This window comes from Watersipora subatra, chromosome 3 (genome assembly GCF_963576615.1).
Source record: "Watersipora subatra chromosome 3, tzWatSuba1.1, whole genome shotgun sequence".
NCBI lineage: Eukaryota > Metazoa > Bryozoa > Gymnolaemata > Cheilostomatida > Watersiporidae > Watersipora > Watersipora subatra.
In genome coordinates this window covers 49,228,181-49,253,280 of record NC_088710.1, presented here as the reverse complement: position 1 = coordinate 49,253,280, position 25,100 = coordinate 49,228,181, and the positions used below count along the sequence as shown (strand labels likewise).

The 25,100-nt window shown below is 34.7% G+C and overlaps 1 protein-coding gene across 1 annotated transcript; it reads left to right on the top strand.

The window, feature by feature from the left end:
- The first annotated feature begins 979 nt into the window (after positions 1-979).
- On the top strand, positions 980-22,729 carry LOC137391383 (deoxyribonuclease-1-like). The gene is made up of 10 exons (XM_068077839.1): positions 980-1,085; positions 9,404-9,612; positions 9,773-9,864; positions 10,220-10,297; positions 13,685-13,800; positions 14,660-14,772; positions 15,241-15,395; positions 20,071-20,167; positions 21,847-21,919; positions 22,340-22,729. Exons 1-10 carry the CDS (start codon positions 995-997, stop codon positions 22,405-22,407), a joined length of 1,092 nt encoding a protein of 363 aa, XP_067933940.1. The 5' UTR covers positions 980-994; the 3' UTR covers positions 22,408-22,729.
- The last annotated feature ends 2,371 nt before the right edge of the window (positions 22,730-25,100 follow it).

The window sequence follows — 25,100 nt, the reverse complement described above, 5'->3', positions numbered from 1 at the left end:
TTAGGTGGAGTTTACTCCTAGCCTCTCTCGGGGAGAGCCCGTACTTCATGCGTAAAGCCGAGAAGATGGAGGCAGGTGAGTCCCCTCGACTGCATCCTCTGGCTCCTTCCTTCAGGGTCTCCCGCAGGTGGAGGAGCGTGGCCTTCTCACTCCACTCATTTGCTTCCGCGACCTCTTCGAACTGGGAGATGAATAGCTCTACATCCTCACTCCCATCGAACTTCGGAGGCTTGAAGTTGGCTCCCCCTCGGGGTATCTGTAAGGCTCTAGTGATAGCCTCTGTCAGTTGACCAATCTGGTCGACCTGCTGTAACTCTGCCTCAGCCAGATCTCTGGTAGCATTCCGTCGGCTGTTTGGCATGGTTACTAGGTTCGTCTTATAAGTCCTAATTACCGCAGTTCAATCCCACTGCTGCCACCAGTGTGTTGGATCCAGCGACCAACACGTAGAGGCGACCCGGGTCGGCTTACTCTACCGGTCTGCATTCACCTTCCACAGGGGCCGTGTAAGTGTTGCCCGTTGACCAACACGCGGAGGCGACTCAGTCGGCTTACACCACCGGTCTACTACAACCACCTTACACGGGGAATTGCTCCCTGAGTGATATTATGCTCGTTCGACAAGGTCGACCTGAGGTCGACCGGGGTCGACAGTGTTTCTATACTCTACTCCCAAAGCACAGTCCGTAGACTGAGGCTTGGAGTAAATAAGTGCTCAGTGTGATTCTGTTATTGCGCAAGGTAACAGAAGAGTGTGGGTCCAAATGCAAAGCATGTATTGAACAACTTCTAGGCCGATAAACACGGCCTTAAATATAACAGAATATGCAAATGAGGTGGCTAGGGCCAACCTCCTCTAGGGGCGTGACTATATAAAATAACACAAGAGAACACAACTCTAATGATAATAACCAAAAAGGAGATGGTACTGCAGGTTTCCATCACACTAGTGAATGAAGAAAGAACAGTAATAAACTTGTTGCATTCTAACTACATGAAATTGGTTGCAAACGAGCTCTATTTTAGTAAAAAGCAAAACATTACCTGTTATGTGAAAACCACGAAAGGTTTAGGTGTGAGTATCGGTAGGTACATCGCCTTATGTAGACCATTACTAGAATATGCAATGGAAGCTTGGGATTCATACAAATTTTGGCACATAGCTATGCTTGGAAGAATTCAGTCACCAGGTATCAGGTCTATTGGAAGCACAAAGGCCAGAGATTTCTCAATAACGGTAATAAAAGAAAGGTTAAATCTAGATTTGCTAAAAAAATATGATAATTAGTGCCCGTAGAAACATGCTTGTTAAAGTTTGAAAAGATCATGATAAGTTCCCAAGTCTAAATGATGCATATGAGCAAGCCCTTGAATTCATTACTGATATACAAACGAAATCTGTTACAAAGGCCTTCACATAAAACACTTATCTTTACTTTTTCTGTTTCTTACCACGCACCACTAAAGAACTTAAATTAACACCATTTTTTAAAAGTTTTGTTTACTGCGATTTCATGCCTTTCATGTTCCTACTAGACTGACAGAGGAAATGCTAGGAAAGAAGAAAGGAAATTACAGATCATCAAGGAAATCCTCCCCTTCTCCCATCAAAGGGGGTCTAGAGGAAAAAAGAGGATTGTTTTCTTGATGTAACCTATAATAGTTTTGTGAATAGTGCCATAATGCTAATTATTCAAATTTATGAAATAATGAAATACTTCAGGTTAGGGAACTACGGTTTGCGGCATGCACCTAATTGATACAAGCTCAACTTTGTATTCAGATTCAACTAAATCTTTTGTAACATTTTACTGATATATTTTGATGTACCTTTATAACTGCCAGATGTCAACTTTATACGAAATCTATAATTCAAATGCTAAACATTCTATTTTTTATGATAACGGTTGCTTGAGAGTGTCACTTTTACTGAAACAATTCAGCAGCAGTCAACACGACAACAAAGCCAAAATTGTAAAGCATTACAAACTGTCAAAACATCACATAATCAACAAACAGAGAAGTGAAGGTATTATTGTACTCAGAGCAGTAGAATTCCGGCGAAGGAAAAATAACATATAAACAAAACAACACATAATCAGCAGACACAGACAAAAGAAAGCCATTTATCCACATCTACTAACTCCACATTTTAACATAGTACATTTTTAGAAAAAATTTCAATCTGGCAGTCAAGGTCTCTTTAAAAAACTACCAAAAATAACAAAATGTTCTTTCAAAGGGCCTGGTTGGTGTCTTAAGGTACACAAGACTTTTAAAAGGTTTGTGATATTGGAAACCTTGCTCCATAGCTATGCGGTTATCTTCATCAGTGGATTTGGATAGTGTAGCTTTTATGCTATGGTTACATTTGATACATAAAAATCTCACTCATTTTAGGATTCTAATCATCATATTAATTTTCATGTTACTGTACCTGAGCTTTTAGGTGTCGAAGAAAAACATGCTTCAATCATTTTTCTGTCTGCATTAACTTTTTTTAAATAGAACACCTTGAAGATCTAACAAAAAAGCATATTACGCAATTTCGATTTTTTCAAAAGGGTATATCTAATACTAGAAATTTCCCTGTCATACAGCCCAGGTCCAAAGAGATATTGGAAAAAAGAAAGGGTACTGCTGGTTGAGAAATGCAATATTAGCAGGCAAATTGCACTGCAGTGCAATAGGATAACTGCAATGGTAGCTGTAATGTACTGGCTGTCATTATGTACAACGAACAGCAATAATGAAAGGAAAAGATTATATGTTTATATCTCTCCCCTGCAATAGGAGAAATGCAATATTAGAAGTAAAATGGCAAGCTGCTGTGTAATATACACAGTTTGAAAGTTGGTTGTGTTCAATGCAGAATGGTTTTGACAGCAATCTGTAACCAAAGTAAAGAAATGAGTCATGATCACAGAAACCATGGTTAAGTCAGGTGTGTGAGATTTAGAGTTATCTACACTAGCAGAAAGAGAAAACTCAGTTATTTTGCAAAAAAAATTTGATTCCAGCTTAATTACAGCAGATTTTATGGTCAATAAACTGAATGCATGTTTACCATTAGTACGAAAACATAGTTTTGAGAAAACTGGTGTTAAAGTTTGAGAAATGAAAACCAATGCACAATTTTGTTTACATTTCAAAACGTCATATAGCAACCAATATCAAGAAGTTGTGATATTTATCTAGATTTTTGTATTTATATGCAAAACATTATGCTGAATTTCAACATCCTAACAGATTTTAGTTGGTTGTCATAGAAATAGCTGTATATCTATAAGAAAGTGTAGGCCTATAACTTGATTTTGCAGATATTAAAAACGGCTTGGCAGTGCTGCGATATTGGGCACAGCCGTAGTATCATCAACAAAATCTTTAGAAAAATAATAACAGTAACATATTGCCCAACATCGGTCACTATATACTTTGATCTTGTAAATTCAAATGATTATTTTTATAATTAAATCTTATAATAATCTTATAAGAATCGTTAGAAAAATATCATCGTCATTTCCTTTACTTTCACTGCTTTGGACATCAGTTGGAATACCAAAGTACTCATTATAAGTGTTCAAAATGTCAGTTACTTTGAAATCGGCAAAGAAGAAACGATTACTTTTCAGTACTTCTACGTTAATTACAGAAACCTTTGGCAATTGGACAATGCCATAGACTCGTGAAATGTGCACGTTTTTCTCGTGAAATGCGCACGACTTAATGGTTCTACTATCTGTCGCACGGCCTTATCGGCGTTTCGTTGGCCGGTCTTAATTTTGATTCAAAAAGGCTTGTCAAGTTTTAATGGCGATTTTTGGCCAAATTAATTTGTCTATTTATGTATAATCTGATCAGCTGGGTTAGTTTTAGGATATTGTCTACAAATTTCAAAAACTTGGTAACATATTAAAATAGGTTTATATGTGTTTTGTATCGTTATTGTACTTAAACGACTCCATTGAAAAATTGTTAAATTTGTTGATGAGATTTCGGCACAAGGGTTTGGGATGGCCGCTCATGAATAATTTTCGTGAGTTGTGTGCACATATGCATTTATCATAACGCTCCCAAACAATCGCTTCGCTCGTGTTTGGTCTTGGGAAAATATGAGATAAAAACACTTGCAAATTATCCAGGTGCAAAAATATTAATGTTTTTCAATCAGAAGTTTTCTAAGATCTTTATAGCTTCAATCAATACACAAAGAATCAACCAAAAGTTACCAAATGCTGTGTCAGCTTTTTAATTAATCAAATAGAGCCAGATTTTCGGTATGAGGATTATAAAAAGAACTCTCTAAAGGAATCGTCAATCAGTGGGCCAAAGAGGCCAAGTGGGTGAAACTTACTACACCTTTAGTGCACTAGCAGAGATTCTTCGGGCAATGGGCCAGAAAAGCCAAGTTTTCCACACTTGCGTTTTCCACACTTCCACACACACTGGTCTAGATGAAAGTTCTTTTGCTTTATACACGAGTTCTAAGGATATTCTTTACTGCTAGTGTTTTATGATATACAAATACAGTATTGTGCTATATCAGAATAGTTACTATTCATTATTGTTTTTATTTTTTTAAATCAAATCTTAAAACTTGTTCTTTTTTGTGAAGGGAAGTAGAAGAATGACAAAGTCTTTTAAAAACAAATTTAACTATTTTTAATTTTAATTTAGTTAGAAATTACGGAAACATTCGCTGAGTAACATAGCTGTTCAAAGGATCAACTAAAGGTTTAATAATACAGTAGTACCTTGAGATGCTCGTGTCCTGACATTTGAGAAAAATGTCATACCCGTAAGATTCTGTAAATTATGCACAAATTCATTGGATTGAATTGGACGGTTGATTATTTGATAAGAGTGGAGGTGTATATATATGCCTAGTGGAGGAGTCACTTTGTCGGTTTGAAACCCACCTTATTTGTTATGTGAGGACATTGATCAGGACTACTCCCATTACATAGAACTATAGAACCAAAAATAGAATCATTTTATTTTGTACAATTTATACAAGTTACTAGTATGCTTGCCAATTCCGTACACTGTGAGAGATTGTCATGAGTAATCAGTATATGGAGAATTTTCCAGTAAAGCGTTAGGGCTTTTGAGTGGGGAAATGGTAGTGCGCTTGCTTTTGCATCTGATGTGCCAGGTTCAACTCTCGAGAGAGGAGATCTTTTTTATCACCCTGTTAACGTGGCTTTGGACAGACGGACGAACACCGCTCTTATTATATTATCAATTTTGTATCATTGCATAATACTCGTCATTATATTATACTATTTATTTCATTATTGGCAAGTACTTCACGGGGCAAAGTTATTTTTAACAATTTTAATCGTGAATTTTAATCTAGCGCAATATTTCAACAGACTGGCTAAAGATCAATACACAAAATATAAAGTATGATAATAGCATATTATACTATATATATATATATATATATATATCTCGGTGTTTGTATTTTTGTCTTTGTTTCGTTTTTAATTTCCAGTTATATTGATTTAAATCTAGCATTGAAAAATCTGTGTTGCAGAGGATTTGATCACTGAACCTCCTGTCCACAAGGCGTGTAGCTTAATGGGTTCACAAGCTAACACTAAGCTACAAAGGATACAATAGATTCTTTGGTCAAATAGTCATTATCTAGGTTAAAATACGAATAACGAATCTGTGTTATGCGCAACATCACGGAAGCTTGCTCTCGCGGCTCTTATTAATAAGTTTAGCAATGACAAGCTTACTCAAATTAGCCAATGGCATCTACATTACCTGATGTCGTTTATAAGCTGTTTTTAATACCCCTGCAACACTGGCCATTTGGTTAATATATATATATATGTAGTTTATATGTAATAGCAAGCTATACAGTATTGACAGCTAGCCATAGTATAGCAATAGGATTAGCCACAGTAACAACTGGCAGAATAATTATATGAAAATGTCATAGTAATAAGATTCTATGCCAGTAATAAGATGCGCTCACAATAAGAAGACATGTACATAAATTGCTAATACGTCAGTATGAGAAAGACAATGTTACAAAATGCATAAGTACAATAAATAACAGAAACAAATGAACCCAGCACAGAGCCTATTGCAGTTGTAAAAAAAACGAGACTCTATCTTTATTTTGAATCAACACACTACAAGACAGCATTCTGTAGATATTACAAGAGAATTGTGAGTAAGGTTTGGTGTGGCCTAGATACAAAGGGCTACTGTCACCTAGTAGGAGAGAGTAAGAGTGTCCGTCAGTGTGCAAGTTTAGTCTCTATTTCATGATGGCCATATAATGAATATAACAATAAGTGAAGAGGAATATTGGCGATGTCGGAGATTCCAGAATGATAACTTTTATTTATCAATGATGAAGTAGAATAGAATAAGTAGAAACGATTAACCAAGAGTCATTTAGTATGGTCAAAAGGTCAGTATAAATATCCTTCGTTTAAAAGAGAATTATCAGTCTACGACTATCTGTGGCATGCTCCAAGCCAAAGACGCTTCTGGCGAACTTTTCAGCTCTAGTGAGGTGGTCATTTTTGAAAGTATTGTATTAACATTATCACATTTGACTGCTTCTGATTATTACTATCTGTATGTTATTGATTATACACGTTTTTTATTCTGAGCTTTGTATGTACATTGTCATCGTTTGCAATTCTCAATTTTTGAGTACGATGTTTGCTAGCAATGGTAATTATGTTCTCAGATGGCTTGTGAGTTCAGTCTCAGATCGGCAAATTTTGTCACATACAGTACAATGGTATGTGACAAAATAATAGACAAAAGCTCTATTCTGCAGCACTAGAGTAACTCTGCTTAGCCTTCTAGGCAGTCCCCTTCTGTTATCTCTTATCTATTTAAAAGATTTTCATTCCTCTAGGTATGGGGATCGCCATGACTTTCTGTCGCTAGACTCTCTCAGGTTTCAACTCTGGTGAAGCTGTGCTTCAAACTACTGTAGAGTGTTTTTTTGTATCACTTTTTTTTACCCCCATTAGTAGGGTTTTCATTCGCCAACTTCGAACTACATGATCTGTTTATACACAAAGTATATATAATATAATTGCTACAGGCATATATCAGTCATGTGTACTACATGACCCGACCAGGTTGTACTTGGTTACATGGCACCAGTAGCAGGATTACCTGGTATGATATCTTAATACACTCAAGTTTTGTAAACAAAATTAACAAGGCATTACTCAAAATTCTCTTTAGTAACAACAATTTTAAATTAAACATTACAATTGCTTTAATTTAGATGAATTCCTTACTAAATAAATGTTCGTCTCTTGAAAGGGCCGAATATTACAGCTTTCTTTTTTCTCCTTTTTCAAGTAATTGTTATATATATATATATATATACACAAATATATATATATACACTGTTATATATATACATTTATATATATATATATATAACAATTACTTGAAAAGGGAGAAAAAAGAAAGCTGTAATATTCGGCCCTTTCAAGAGACGAACATTTATTTAGTATATATATATACACTAAATAATTTATATATATATATATATATACATGTATGTTTCACAGTTAAGTAAAGCTGATCTATTCAGCATCTTTTGAAGCAAGCAATTATTCTTAGAATCTACTGATAATTGGTTGCTTTTAATACAGAACAGGCAAAACACTAACATTAAAAAAAGGCATGAAACCATATTTTAATTCCATGAAAGTTTCCTGAATAGTGCTTAGTTTTTACGCCCACAAGACTTCAACACTACTCATGTCTACTTCAATACTAAGTCAAACCGATAAAATTTAAAGAGAGAATCGATCCTTTTGCATTTGATTTTGCATTGCATGTGAAATGAGATTATTGCCAATAAAGTAATACAGTGTATATATATATATATATATATGATTTCTATGCCAGAAAATTGTTTTACAAATCAATTCGTTCTCACTTGAAATGACAACTTTCAGAATTTGGTTATTAGCTTAGAGATAACATCAACATCTGTATGACTGAAGCGAAACAAGTATTGCTGTCAACAAATATCTTTTACTTTTTGGTTATCTTTAAAGTAGTATAGTTTTAGACACTGTGAGAAAATGTTTTATTTTTACTTCGAGCCTTTTATACGACACGCAAGGTTATTTTTCACAAGCAGGTAGCTTTTAAACTTCATTAAATGTTTTGAAATCACATTCAGCTCACTACCTTAAGCTCAGCTTGTTACTGTAGGCAAATCATTTTTGTAACCGTTTAAGTAAATGAACTTTTTTCATGCGGCTCTGTTTATGATGCCGATATGTGTAAAAAGATACCAATAAATTTAATGAACTTGTGGCTAATAAACACAAATACTGTTTCTCATCACATTAGTGAGGAAAACTGTCATTTTACATCCATCGCTTTGATTTGTGAAACTATTGAAAATCTCCTTATGTATCTTACAATCCATGAATTTTGGTGATATTCATCAGAGAGTGTAAGGTGTGTTATAACAGAATCACAAGAACTGGTTTCTATATTTTAATAATTGTTATACGTTTACGTTTTTGAGTGTCATAGAAGTCGAATAGTATATGATCAAGTACAAATAACAGCTGATCAGTTTCTGTTCCCTTGCCTTACAATATTTCAAAAATCATTTTACTCTTCACCAAAATAAGAGTCGTATTATTGTCCATCTCTCTGAATTCATGCTAAGAGAATTTGGAAAAAACCGCCCTGCACGGGAATCGAACTCAGATCTTTGGTTTTGAATCAAAGCACGCTACCATTGCACCGCTTGACCACTTAAAAATCAAGAATAATTATTCACATACATATTACAGATGATGATCTATCACGGTGCATGGAACTAGCAGCGTACTAGTTTTAATAGTTTTTGGTGGTATGTATTTGCATCCTTGACTCATTCATTAGTAAATTTATATGATGCAGATTATATAAATTTGGGTTTTTACCATCTGTTTTGTGCAGTACCTGAATCACCATTTGTTGCTCACTGGAATTATCAGTATTCTTTGGGGAAGCAATTCCAACTTCTAGACTTTTTGGCTATCAGTCTAAACTTTCTTACAAGCAAACGATTCTCCAGCAGTTGTGTCAAGCACAAATCCATCCATGATGCTATGAAAGGCATGCTGGGAAAAGTGCATACCATATATAAGAACGTTTTTGATATAACTAAAATAGACTTATTATCTTATCTTTATTTTTCCCACTCTTCTAGTTTCATCCCTTTTATTTTTATGCGCTGCATCATTCTTCTTTGGTTCACATAATGAAGAATGGTTGCATTTGAGAGATATATAAGCATCTCATTAAAATGTAGTACGGATGTAACCTCCCTTTGTTTGTCTGCACAATTGCGTGGATACTGTTTGTTTATTGCACACTGTTTTATAATTGCTCATAGGATGGAATGAATATCAGGTCGTGCATTTGGAATGCTGCATAGGATACGCAGGCAGCGGAGAAGGCAGCATGACGCTGTTAACATCTCTGGTTGTTGGACTTAGTTTCCTCATTGCGTCGTTTGAGGGCCTGCTGATTGGATCATTCAACATACAGACATTTGGAACAACAAAATATGCGAAAGAAGATGTGATGGGTTATATTGATAAGGTAGGCTATTGTTATTGTTGTTCTACTCATTGGAGCTTTGTAGAAGAGTTGTATTATAATATAATATTATAATACAATAGAATATATATAATGTAATATTATAATGTATTATCATATAGTGTAATAGGATCAGTAATGCTTATGTTTATATCATTTTCAGATACTATCTCGCTATGATATCGTTTTGGTTCAAGAAATTAGAGATTCATCTGGAGTCATCATTCCTGGCATGTTGGATCGGTTAAACAGCAAGTATGAAAACTGGATTAGACATTACTTTGATATATACTGCATGAGTTTAAAAGCGTATTTGGTGGATATTGTGTGGGTGTATTTATTTGGTGGATACTGTGCGGGTGTGAATGTATTTATTTGGTGGATACTGTGTGGGTGTGAAAGCATGTATTTGGTGGATACTCTGTGGGTGTGAATGTATTTATTTGGTGGATACTGTGTGGGTGTGAATGCATGTATTTGGTGGATACTCTGTGGGTGTGCATGTATTGTGTGCATATATTCATGCACGAATAGCATCAAACGTGTCTTACATGTAATGTGCAAGCTCATGTAGACACAACTACTACACTTGAATATACAATTGTTTCAGCGGCGGAGAATGGGCAGTTAAGTATAGTGAGAGTCTGGGCAGGAGCACATACAAGGAGCAGTACGCTTATTATTACAGGTGATGTTATATATATGCCTCCATAATATACTATGACTATGTAGCAATACACAGGTGAATAACATTCTGCGGCATTATCACCAATGTTACCGACTTTTTCTTTTTATTGCTTATGCTTGCGATAGGAGATTTTGGTTGCTTTGCACGGAAAAAATAAATATCTTATCAAGCGAGTAAAAAAAGGTAGTCTATTTAACAACAATTCCGTTTCAATGGATATTCTCAACACGCGCCGGAAGGCTACTGGGACAACCTTTACAATCAATGCATTTGTGCACGCTTCCCTCTCATATCAGATAATGCTTACTATCTGCTACAATCTACTTGATATGATGCAATCACATTGATAATCCTTTTTGATTATTTCTATTTTATCTTTAGTCTATATTCATCTCTAATCACCCAGCTCATCTAGTGATAATCATTATTATAAACATGGTAAACAAGAGAGCAATTTCAGTTAATGATTTCAAATACATGTAGATCAAATATTTGTTTTGACTACATGTACTTTGAAAGAAGCGTCTTAACTCTAAACTTCTAAATTTTTTGAACGGATATAAAAACTTGAGCTATCCTAAAATTTACTTTACAGTATTGCAACTAGACAGCGTTTCATTATATTTAAAACGAAGTGTGTTTTAATTAAATCCAAGGACAAAACCTACAAATTGTACAGTCAAACATCTGTATATGAATTTTTCAAATACGATGTGAAATTTGAGTGATAGTTTCCACCATGCGATGTTCAAAGTTTTTCGAACTATCGAATTAAAAAGAAAATTTATTGAAAAATTGGATAAGCTAAGTTTGGTTAAATTACATCTAGCTTGAAGGAAGTTATAATACACACACACTCACTTATACCGTAAAACCTCTAATTGAACGCCACCTCTAATTGAACGCCACCTCTATTTGACCACTACTTTGACATTATTTTAACTTTACGAGTCCATAATATCAATAGATCAGTAAAAAAGTGTCCACAAAATCGTATTAATAATGAATCACTTACATCAATAACAATCAATTTTCTTGGTGTCCTATGCTAAAGCGTCTCATTTCATTTTCTTTAAAAATTTAAAAGCAACATCATAGAAATAATTAATTATTGCCTCACGATACTAGTAGTTCCTTGTTTAACGCAGTCTTGATAATTCGAAGTACAGTATATAAAAACCGTTTACATTTACGATGGTACAAAGATTAAGATTAGCGAGCAAAACTTATATGCGTTGCATTTGTGATAAATGCAGTGGGTAAAAGTTTTGCTCCGCCAAAAAATTGTTTGAACGCTAATATCGACTAGTTCAGCAGTGCAAAAGAAGAGTTGAGGTCAGAAGACATTGTGGAAAGTACTGAACAACCAGAAGATGTTCGTTCTATCGAAAGCAACAATCGGTTCGCGGCTTTCCGAGCAAACGATGGAAGTATTCTAGTTCTAAAAACATTAATTTTTGTTTCTGTATGTAATATAAGTATGATTCGTTTATGTCACTTGTTCATGAATATATAATTATACTTGTAGCATTTGATTGATTATCATTAAACAACTTATAAATTTGCAGGTTTATAGCATATTATTTAATAGCAACCTCGCGGTTATCTTAACACAGCTTACAATGGATTAACGCTCATAACTCCTCTTTTATTGCACATAAAAAGCTAGTTTTGGCAGCAAACTGGAGCAAACATATCAATGAGCGCAATGGGTTTTTATGCAACATCGGTAATTATAAATATACAATAAAAGTATGGCTTCAAATTTAGAATAAATTAAAATTTGAAAGTGCCAACAAGGTGCAAACAAGGACACAGGCTATAACATCAACGCAGGTTAATTGCAAGTAAGAGATATCAACTGGTAGGATATTTTTCGGTTTCTCAAAGCTTATTTACTAAGATATCTTTGACAAGCTTGAGGTACGTTAACAGATTTATTTCATCAAAAAGGTTCATTATCGCTCCACCGAAAAAAGAGAGCAAAGTATAGGCCGAAAATTCTGACGAGCCATTTGAAAAATAGACCGCCAGCCTCTATTTGAACACCGCCTCCAATTGACCGCCACTATAAAGGAAGGGTTGAAAAATAGAGCGCCATGGTGTTCAATTAGAGTTTTTACGGTATATATACATGTAGCCATACATAGATACATCCTAGCCATACATACATCCATACTAGCCGAATGCCTGGCATTACACAAGTATTAAAAAACTGTTTATAAACAGTGGCAGGTAATGTAGCTGCCTGCCACTTGCCGTTAGTCTGGCACATTGCCAATGGCTAATTTGAGTAAGCTAGTATCCGTAATGCAAAACTCGCTAATAAGAGCCGTGAGAGCAAGCTTTAGGACGTTGCGTAATGCAAAGTATTATGCGTATTTCAACCCAGATAACGACTCATATCACCCAATGAAACCATTGCATCTCACATAGCTTAATTGGTTAGGTTATCGTCTGGTGAGAGGAGGTCTTGAGATTAAATCTTTTGCGATACGGATTTTTCAGTGCTAGATACTAATTGCTATAGCTGGACAGACAAATGACAAATTTTGAGATTTATGTATATAGATATACATGCATACATAGTGAACCCTTATCGCATGCACCTAACAATACCTTGCAGATGAAATCAAACCTTATCGCATGCACCTAACAATACCTTGCAGATGAAATCAAACCTTATCGCATGCACCTAACAATACCTTGCAGAGGAAATCAAACCTTATGCGCAGTTAGTTGTAGTTGTGAGAGTTGTTACAAATACATTTCCACAGGCACACCAGTCAGTTGTAGTTGTGAGAGTTGTTACAAATACATTTCCATAGGCACACCAGTCAGTTGTAGTTGTGAGAGTTGTTACAAATACATTTCCATAGGCACACCAGTCAGTTGTAGTTGTGAGAGTTGTTACAAATACATTTCCATAGGCACACCAGTCAGTTGTAGTTGTGAGAGTTGTTACAAATACATTTCCATAGGCACACCAGTCAGTTGTAGTTGTGAGAGTTGTTACAAATACATTTCCATAGGCACACCAGTCAGTTGTAGTTGTGAGAGTTGTTACAAATACATTTCCACAGGCACACCAGTCAGTTGTAGTTGTGAGAGTTGTTACAAATACATTTCCATAGGCACACCAGTCAGTTGTAGTTGTGAGAGTTGTTACAAATACATTTCCATAGGCACACCAGTCAGTTGTAAAAAAACCCACATCTACAGCCATAGTCAATTGTCCATGCTGAGTGCTTGCACATTTCGTAGATAGGTAACTTAAGAGTAGTATGATATCATAGCAAATGTTCATAGATATACGTATATACCTATGCAAATATCTATATATCTATGCAAATGTTGTATTGGTTGATTTATTTTGTTGTCTGGCAGGAAAGACAGGATAACAGTGGAATCCAGTTATCAATATGATGATGGAGAGGATGATGGAACAGATGCTTTTTCAAGAGAGCCTTTTGGTATACTCATCAACTCTGACATCACAGGTGGTAGGTGTTCACTAGCATGTGCTGGGATCATACTGGTTAAGATATACACAGAGCTTCTTCGAAATCTTCAAAGAATTTAATTCCATCTATAAAACAATTAATGATTTAGTGAAATTTATAAAAGCTTATGGGCATTACAGTGTTTCACTCCATGGACTATATCATAATACCCAAAAAATAGCCAATTGAGGTAAGTGAATGTGAAGGCGAGTTTAAAATGTAAGGGAAGTAAGTAAGTGTATGTAAAATAGAAGTAAAAATGTGTCGAGACACAGGGCCGGCCACCGAAGACAGTCTGATCCTGCTGCCAAACCACCACCACAGTTGGCCAAACACACCACACGCCGAAACAACTCTCATTGTGAAATAACTCACAATAAAATTAGTGAGTGAGTAATAGACAGAAAAACCTACTTGGGTTTTCTTACACACATAGTTATTACACCTGACAATCTCTCACGGTGCTCCTGGCTGTCAGGGTACTAGCTGGTATAAAATGCATGCCAATGCTGTCACTGGCAAACCATCTAATTAAGTTTTGTGCCCTTTACTGTGTAACTTAACCATAAAACTTGTCTGATAAGTATCAATACTCACCAATTATTTCAGAATGGAAAGCAGCGTCTTCAGTCAGTCAATCGCTTATATATCCGTAGCCATCTACATAGTCGACTCCTATAGGCTTGAGATGTGACCTCCCAATGCCGCGATGGCTCTCGTAACTCGAGTGCGTACAATACAATCAGGCGCGCGGCGCACGCACGCATATACAACATTGTCATTACTAAAAAAATTTAGTTTTACTCACAACAAAGTGATATTTTTTCTAGTTTTCAAAACTGCTGATTCTAAATTTTAGATTTGAAAAAATTTGGTATACTTGGAGTACATATTGCGCCTGAGGAAGCAGTGGAGGAACTGAATGCTCTCGTCGATGTGTTCACAGCAGCGAGAGAAAACTGGGGAGTTGATGTGAGTTTCTACTAATCATCCTTTATCATTACAACTCTTATCTCTAGTAGTAGATATCAGAGCCACCCAAGCCACTCGTAATCAAGAGGTCATGTTACTATCAACAATTTACTTAAGCCATTTGTCTGTCTGTTCTTCTTACCTCTACTATTGTATATACATTGTTGACTTAATACACAAGTATTTGGAAGGTTTTATTATTATTTATGCATTGTTATGTTAAATATAATAAAAAACATATTTTTTGTTTATCATTTCAAATTAACTCAAGTTCTTACAACTTATTCTTGTTTGTGAAGTTGAAGAATAGCAAAGTTTTTTAAAAATAAATTTAATTATTTTCAATACTAAATTAGTTGGCAATTATGGAAACATTCATCTGAGTAACATAGCTGTTCAAAGGATCAACTAAAGGTTTTATAATACAGTATTACCTTGAGATACTAGTGATATTCTACTGTTTTGCAGGATGTTATGATAATGGGAGACTTCAATGCTGACTGTACATACGTAAGTGATGAGAAAAAGGAACAATTAGATTTAAGAACAGACAACACCTATCTCTGGTTGATAGGAGATGATGTAGACACCACAGTGTCCAACACTAATTGCGCCTATGACAGGTATATTTTTGCTTTGTACTTCCGTTGTGATATCTCGGCAATTTTTTGTACTAATTAGCAAATTGCTTTACTGTTATTGATATTGGGGTTTTATCCCTAAAACATTGCATTTACAAATCCTAGCATCAATATTTGTGTTAAAAAATGTAAACAAATTTAAAGCAATTATTTCCAACACTGACATTTCAAACTATTTGTTATTTCAACTGTTAACTCAACTTTAAATTTATTTAACATATTTTTTTTTTTTAAAGTTAGAAATTCAACAAAGAGTTATCTGTCCATGGTATTAAGTATGTTTATGTGAGGAAACAATTCCTTGTTACACTCATACGAGATACATGCAGCGGTTCGCAGAGAATGTGAAATATTAGTTCAAGTGGCTCTTGATTGTATTTTCATAAAAACTATCGTGCTAGTTGTTAAGCTGATTCTAAGTGCCAGGCATAAATCAAATTACCATATTTAAAAATATTAATAGCTATAATAAGTCAACAAGCTAATAAAATGTTTCAGTTTTTATACATTCAAAACATAATGTATGCATTATAGCTATAACATATATAATATATATAGTTTATATATAATTAAATAATATATATACAATGCACACGCGTAGATTGCTAGAATGCTTTTATATTAACAATCGATATTAGTAAAGGACAAATGAAGCTATACGAAATAGACAAGCTTGTATAAGTTGTTATGATAAAGTTTACATGAATACTATCAATTTATATTGTTATATTTATAAATATATTTATTTATATACTAATTAATTTATAATGTGCAATCTCTTTTTTCGGGTATTTTTTCTGCAATTTAAGAAGAAAATGCATTTTCAGTTTCAATTCCAAAGTTTCAAGTTAGTTGGACTAGTAATTCTTGAGACATTGCCAAAATACTGAGTGAATTTCAACCTGACTGAGAAGAAAATAATGGTTGCTGACAGGGCATTAGTTGCTAATGACAGACTGATGACAAGCTTGATAATGAAAGCTCAGAAATAAACATTTTCATCATCAGCAAGAGGAGCACTAAAACTAGTCGTTTTTTATTCATAAAAAGCTTACCCACCATCTATCAGACCCAGTGTAGACCTACTGCAATATTAATGTTTCTACCTCAAAAACATCACATTTGTGAGAGTGAAATAAGAACTATTCAGTCTATTTTATTTCCATATTGTTCATTGTTCTCTGCAAGCTCACAGCTTCAAAATTCAAGCTCAAAATAAGTGGTGTTGTTTTAATGTAAATACACTGTATATACATGTATATACCGCTACATCCTTTTTTACTTTGTTTATCAGTCTTGTATGGCATAATTTGGAAAACATTTCAGTTTGAAATAAAGTAGTTAAATTACAGTAGTGTGTATAACTCTCAGTGTTTGTTTGTTGGTCTTTTTGTTTTCATGTCTGTGTCCAGTTATAGCGATTACAATCTAGCAATGAAAATACAATACGGGGTACAATGGGAATATCATTATTTAGGTTAAAATATGCATAAAAACGCTGTGTTATGTGCAACGTCACTAAAGCTAGCTCTCACAGCTCTTATTAGTAAGTTTAGCAATACGTATACTAGCATATTCAAATTAGCCAATGACAACTACAATATCTGCCACAGTTTTTATAAGCTGTGTTTTATTACCTGTGCGATGCCAGGCATCTGTCTAGTATATGTATAATCTATATAAATCTCAAATTTTGTGGGTGCGTGGGTGGGTGCGTGGGTGGGTGCGTGTGTATCCGGCTATAGCTATTAAATCTAGGAATGAAGAATATGTAGAGTAACACATAAGATTTGATCTCGGAACCTCCCGTTCCTCAGACGATGTGCTAAACCATTGAGCTATGTGATATTGATGGATTCATTGAGCGATATGTCGCTGCGCCGGTGAAAATACGCATACAGCTCTGCGTTACGATGCAACATCATTTGGTGCTTGCTCTCACGGCTCTTATTAGTAAGTTTAACAATAGGAATACTAGCTTGCTGAAATTAGCCATTGGCAATGTGCCAGGCTAATGGCAGGCAACTGCATCACCTGCCATTGTTTATAAGCTGTTTTTAATACCTTTGCAACACCAGGCATTGCGCTAGTTATATATATACTAGGTGAATGCTTGGGGTTGCACAGAAAATTAAAAAAGTCTTTGCCCAGAAAACTTATTTTTATTTAACATGTACAACATTTAACTTTTAAACTTTGCAGTTCAACTAAATTAAGAGAACAAATAATCAATGAGTACATGGAAATTTGTGTATAAAAAGGTTACTGTTCCAGCAAAATATATCTACCAAAACTTTGAATACGATGATTACAGGGACCTCCCTATATAGGTACAAGCATAAAAATGAGATATCAGACTTTCCTTGTCTGATACTTTGTCTGACTGAACGGAGAGAGACTGTAGAGGCAATTCCTACTCCAGACACTCATACAATTGCCCACGTAAAAATCATTTAGCTTTTACAGATTTACCGAAAGCGGAAATATGAGTGTAATTTCACATTTGAAATTGAAACGTCCCATTTAAAAATTATAAATCATAAAATAAGTAATGGTAAAAAATTTGGCTTTAAAAATTCAAAAAAATAACAAACGTAAAAGGTAATAATAATTAATAATAAAAAGTGCGCATTGTGCATGTACAGTCGCTAAAACGGTATACAGCATATGGTAAAAGCGATGGAAATGATAAGAATGGCTTAGCCTTGTGGTTACGCGCGCTCGTTAGCAGATGTGTGATTTGAATGTCGCGAGTTCAAATCTACTGTATGAATCTGTATGAAGGTGATTTTATTGCTATAACTGGACGGACAAATGATAAAGGCTGAGATTTATATACACGTTAGCTGTGCTACTCAACGTTATTAAAAATCAGCTTATAAACAATGAGTGGTAATGTAGTTGCCTGCCACTTGTTATTACCTGCCACATTACCAATGGATAATTTGAGTAAGAGCTACCCCTTTCCATGATGTTGCGCCATCATGCTGCGTCGTAATGGAGAACGGTAGTATTTGCTCCCATATAGTGACATATATCGCCTAATGGATCCATCAAACTCGTGTGGCCGAATTGGTAAGGCGTCGGACTGGTGAATGGGGAGGGTCTGAGATCAAATCTTCTGCTGTTCAGACTCTTTATTCCAAGATATTAATAATAGCTATAGCTGGATGAACAGATCAACTTTGAGAAATATATATAACTTTGAGAAATATATATATATATAGATAGAGAAAATATACATATATTACTGTAATATAATTACTTTAGTTCAAACAAATGTTTGCCAAATTGTGCCATACAAGAATGATAAGAAAAAGTAGCAACAGTTAGCCACTAAAATCAAACCAATGGTTTTAAGTGCTTTTACAGTCATAAGAAGTGTAGGATTCAAAGACCAGCTTGTGTTCGGTTTAGAATTTTCCCCGGGAAAAACTGTTTTTCCCAGGGCAGCGGAAAAAACTGGTAAAAACCGGAAAAAGCTGGTAAAAACTGGGAACAAATGGTAAAAACCGGGAACAACTGGGAAATATAACGCCAGAATTTTTTATCCAAATGTTTTGCTAAACAATGAAATTTAATAAAAATGGAAAATTGGACTAAACAATTAGTTGTGTGACTGCATATTTATATCAATCAATAGCAATGGAAGTAAAATAGTGTTTAAAAGTGGGAAAAATTAGAAAAAATCAACACCCAAGATACGGGCCAACGTTAAATAATGATGAGCCTTTTACATTCCAAAAATAGAACTGTTTTGACATGTATTGTTTAGCACTTTTTCCTTAGTGCAGACCAAGCTGCGCAACATTCTTGGAGTGGAGAAAGCGTCCAAACTAGTAGCTTGATACCAAAACCTAAAAACAATTTCTTTAGGGTATGATTCGGCCGAATACAAGGATTAACTTTTCTTCAACAATCAATTGTCTATATTTTAATCCGTTTGTTTAGTTCACTGGTCTCGACTACTTGGCATCATCTTCATGTGTTTTCGTTTTTCAATTATTTTCTAATTGTTGTATTATGCTTACTGTCATGTTTCACGCATATCAATTTTGCTTTTCATTCAATAGTATTATTTAATATATGTAAATAAACGAATATTATCTTGTGATCTGGTCTTTTCAATCAATATTTCGTAAATAAACCAATTATAAAGGTTATGCGCTTTTTTAGCCTGTTTACTGTTAAAGAGCCATAAACAAGCTCTATGACAGCTAATGGTATAAGTGTATTGTTATTCTTTGCTTAAGTATTAATCAACTTTTCCAAAAGAGAGGTTTTTTAGTTTTTCCCGCTTTTTCCCACTTGGACAAAAATGAGTTTTTCCCAGGGTGGTATAAACCGACGGTAATAACCGCCATGTGAAATACTCTGCCAACCCTGCTTGTGTTTACAAGACTAGGCTTCAGAGTGTTAATAATTATCAACCATAAAATGTAATATATTTAATCTTTTAACCTATTTAACATTTATTGCTGCTGGTTTGGACCTTCAGTACTAGTTTTCAACACATTGTGTGCTTGTGTGTGTGTGAGATGCCCATATTCATAAATATTCAAAGTTCCTTACGCTATTTCTTATGGTCTGCACATTAAAACAGTAAATGAACGAGGAGGTGGTTAATGAGAACTCACCGAATCATGTGACGATGTAGAATGGTGTTGATTGGTGAAGAGTTGAAAGCTGCTATCAAGACTGGGTCAGCAAAGGAGTTTAGATATGATGATGTGTATAGTTTGGATGCGGAGTTGGTAAGTTGCCGTGGCCAGTATGTTCGGAGTTGTACATTCAACAGAGTATCGATGAACTTGACTTGTTGCTAGCAGCTAGTCTCTTATCCGTAGCAAGACGTCACTAATGTTCACAGATGTTTTTAAATATAGTTTTTTGACATTGCTTTCTTTAATGCATTTGTTTTAATAGTGTATTACTTTAAAGATTAACTTACACAGAATTTTAGTAGATTTTATGAGGAAGTACTTGTATTGGTATTCTTCAATCATTTGATATTGTTGTTGATGTTTGAGAGAATATGACTGGCAGGATGTTTCAAGATTAAAATCGACAAAAACTGATCGCGGTTAAACTGCTGCTAAGAAAAATACAAGTGAATCATCACTAGTTGCTATAGTCGATACCGGCTAATGCGTACAAGTTGCAGGGTTACGTGTCTCTATTCTGTCAGTCTCTTTGCAACTTTAGATGTCATAATCGCACTTTCGCATGATCTGAGCATTTTAACCGCGATCAATTTTTGCCGATGGTAACTTTAAAATATCCTGGCAGTCAAATCACCTCAAACATCAAAAAAATTCCCAAATGATAAAAAAAATACCGACATCTTCGGATAAAATCTGCTGTAATTTGTGTAAGTTCATCATGATAGTCTTCATCAGGACCTAAGTCTAGGACCTAATTTACTGCAATATATAATATTCTTGACATACAAAGCATATATTAGAATGTATTTAACTTCATATGTCAATGTTTGACCTTAGTAGGGATTTCATTTACAGATGTGGTGATGCAATACGCTATTAACCGCTAGGAAGTTGATTTAGTGAACCCTACTCTGAACTTTGTTAACTCTACATTTTGTTGTATTGCCATACTCGCTTAGCCTTAGCACTGTATTGCCATACTTGCTTAGCCTTAGCACTGTATTGCCATACTCGCTTAGCCTTAGCACTGTATTGCCATACTCGCTTAGCCTTCAACCTTATACGGTAGTTTTAATTTCTCTAAATGTTCATGAGTTTTCTATTGAAATGCCAAAATTATGTATTGAGAATGGATTTTATATATCTCTCTTAACTGCTGGAATCCAATTTCTTGTTGTTTTTGTCCATTGTTTGAGTTAACTTGCTGCAATACGTGGTGCTGGCATAACAAACAAATACTAGCCATGGTTAGCTAAAACAGATTTAGCCATAGTTTCTATGAACGGGCGCAGCTTTTGTTTAATTGTCTAAAGCATTTGACTAAGGAGAAACCGGTTGTGGCTCAATTTCCTGGTAGCGACAGGAAGGGCATCATACCTTAAACTGCCAAAGGAAATGAAAGAAGCGGTTGTTTTTAATTTCAGCTTAATGTCGCCTTAAACCTGTTAGTAAACAATTTTACAAATAACAACTTACTGTTTATTTGTCTTTTATTGAAGTGTCTAAAACAAAACTGTTATATTCAGTAATTCTTTGCCTTTATCATACATGTAAATACATCTATACAAATGCTCAATCTAAGCAAAACCTAACCACCTTACCATTCCCTTGATATGTGATATTCATGGAGAAGATAACTCTTGACAGTCTACTTTTTGGGCATCGGAATGATATGTCTTAATCCTTTATAATGACGTCCAGACATTATATATTCGCTCTGGTTCCTCTTTCTTATATCTCATCATCTCATAATTCTGTTTCTGTGAAAGGCTGGAGAGATCAGCGATCATTATCCAGTTGAAGTGGAACTGTTAGAAGGAAATTCGGCCACGCAGTCTGCAGGTATGTTGTATTTACACATTATAGATGGACATTCTGATCATTATGACTCGAATTAGTGGTTCAGCATTACCTTTAGTTTATGATGAAAACTGTATAACTTAGTAGGCAGTTTAAACAGTTCACTGCCTATCCTGTTGACACGGTATGCAAAGCCCTGATAGTTAGCATTGAGAAAAAGTGCAAATGCTATTATGTGGAGACTAATAAACTTGTAGTTTACAACAGACAGTAAATGCCATGCTAATGACACGCGCTTTGTTACCTGTTCTAATTATAGTTATTCCAATTAGATGCTTTTCATCTTGGTAAATACAAAACAGCTGTATGTAATGGCTTTTAGTATTACTGCTTTGGACTCGCTGTTAGTTATTGTGTAAAGATCTGTGATTGGCGCTAAAGGATTATGTGTTGTCTTTGCAGGGTTGATCTCACCTAGGCTGATCCTTTCCATTACTCTATGGTACATACTCAAGGCTGTTTGTGCCTGACTCTTTTGCTCGATGTTATCATGGAAATATTCACCATATAGGATTTTTTATTTGAGCTTTTGGTGTGAAATAGCTCCTTTGGTTGCACAATGCCAAGATGTTCAAAATAGGTAATTTATTAGTTAGAGTTGAAGTTTGTAGTATTTTATAAAAGCTCAATTCTTGTATTTTAAAACTTTATTATATTTTTTTACTAAGAATAAGCTTTGTTACTTTTACCTCTAAAATCTATTGGTTTTGTTCATTGTAAACATTCACAAATATGCATGTTTCAATTATGTATATTTTAATATTTCTCTAATATACAATCTTTATTAAGGGATATTTGTGAAGGGTTTGTTTTTGTTTCAGGAACACTTTCTATGAAGTGGATATTTTATGTTCAGTTCTGCTTGTGCAGGCAAGACCTGTTTTGACCTAATATTAGTGATACTTAAAAAAAATGTAGCAGAATTCTTTTGTCAAAAAACCTTAACGAAGTAATCTTTTTAGGTGATGTATCATTTAAAACTACTTAGCATTGTATGGTTTTAGCTCCTTTTAGTTTTTTAAATGTGCCATCTCATTTGAAAAGTATATTTTGATATTTTATGGAGAAAAAAATCTGAAAATGTATGCATAGCAAGATCTATTTTCAGATTTTCCATCAGGTTTGAAATTGTGAAGACATTTATCATGAACTGAATAGACTCTTTGTTCTTTTATGGTGCTAGTGAGTCAAGCTAGTCTAAATCTTACCATAACTCTTATTCTATGCCCTAAACTAATATCCTAGTATCATGAGTGGTGGTGTTATGGTGTAGTTTACCTGGTAGCTTCTCAAGGGATTAATGCCGTGGTGCTGCCATTTATTTTATGTTCATAGCTGTTACAGTGTTATTGTATCATAGGGATTCAAAAGATTAAACATTCTTTAAATAATGATATTTTTGAAATAGCGCCGTAAACTGCTTAATCACAAGAAATCTTTGCAATATTATTTTATTACCAAAAAAAACTATTGCAAACACCAAATGACTTAGCAGTAATCTGACAATGACCACTTATATTCACATTTTGTATTCACATGGTATAATCACAGTTTATATTTACATTTCCTATTCACATTTTACATTCACATTTAGAGAACTGGTTAATCTTGTAAGTTGGTTCAAGTCAAGTAAGAATGTCGGTACCTAAAAAATATTATGCAAAGTTGACCAGACAGATTCATCTGCTTCAACAGTTGTTCTCATTTATTCATGGTTTATAAACAGCTCTAATTTTTCTTTTAAAGAAATCTTGCAGTCCCGCACATCTAGATTACAAACAACAATGAAGTTGTTTGCTAACAAGTAACAACCAATTAAAATTGTTCATAAGCAAAGCTGGTAACCATAAATTTAATTATTAATTAACTGGAGTTATTGCATCGCCCTTACAAACCTGCTCTCCAATGGTACGACCAATACTGCCTGTACAACTAACCTACTCCTGTACAATCAATGATGGTAATTACTACTATTAATATTGAAGTAGAGTAGAATTACTAAATCAACAGCCATAGAAGGTAAAAGAATGTTTAAAAAACAGAAAAATAGATTAACCCGCCAAATTTATGCAGTCTTGCTCGGACCAACACTGACCACCCTGACCAACTCTACTTACGACCGCATCACATTGCTCTAGTCACCACGACAACAGCATCACATTGCTCTAGTCACCATGACAACAGCATCACATTGCTCTAGTCACTATGACAACAGCATCACATCGCTCTAGTCACCATGACAACATCACATTGCTGTTGCCATTATGACAACAGCATCACATTGCTGTAGTCACCATGACTACAACAATCAAAACAATTGGTTCATCAATTAAGTCTTCGACACATACGCTGGAACAAGTCTGACATGATCACTCAAATCTGGCTGAATAGTATATCAAAAAAGGAGTAGCATGCAAACTTAGAACTCGATGTGGTCAAGCTTATTCTGCTAAATCAAGTTCGATCGCTTGCTCTATGTTTAGTTGATTTGGGTTTTTGGTCTAGCTTTTGAAGGTTGAAGTTAGTGGTAGTGCCTTGTCTTCGGCATCAGTGAGATAATCTACACAAATGAAAGTAGTTAATCCCACAGAAAGACATCCTATGCTGCTAGTGGCAAACAAATGCTTGATGGACTTAATTATATAAACAACCAATACTCTACTCCAGTTACTTGAACACGGCATCATTTGAGTCTTATTATATATTATCAACCTATTATCAGTGAAAAAGAGAGCAACCACATATACACTTTGATTGATATTTAAAGTGGCTTACATTGGTTGAGTCAGACTTCATGTTCAACTTACTTTGTCGCAGAACTGAACTAATTACATCAAATAATTGTGGTGAATAACAGGACTCATTAAAAATAATTATTTGGGCATCTGCTACAGTCAATGCTGCAAAGTACTCAATAAAGGAAATTGAACCTATTCATCTGACAAAACTCGCTTGCTTGCTCAGAAAAACCTAGCTCGCTTGCTCAGTTATGTTGTGAGAATACACATGCACAAACACTCAGTGTCATGTCACAAAACAACTCGTCACACTAGATCTTATACGGTACATGCTTTTGCTACTACATAAGATTTCTCACATTAAAAATAACAATAGAGTGCCAATAACAGTAATTTTACAATTTGTTTATTTGTTGAATAGCCCA

Excerpts from the sequence above, each read along its gene's own strand:
- LOC137391383 (XM_068077839.1), top strand. The coding sequence starts at position 995 with ATGAAATTGGTTGCAAACGAGCTCTATTTTAGTAAAAAGCAAAACATT. Across the intron at positions 9,613-9,772 it reads TGATGGGTTATATTGATAAG|ATACTATCTCGCTATGATAT; the intron begins GTAGGCTATTGT and ends TATCATTTTCAG. Across the intron at positions 10,298-13,684 it reads CAGTACGCTTATTATTACAG|GAAAGACAGGATAACAGTGG; the intron begins GTGATGTTATAT and ends GTTGTCTGGCAG.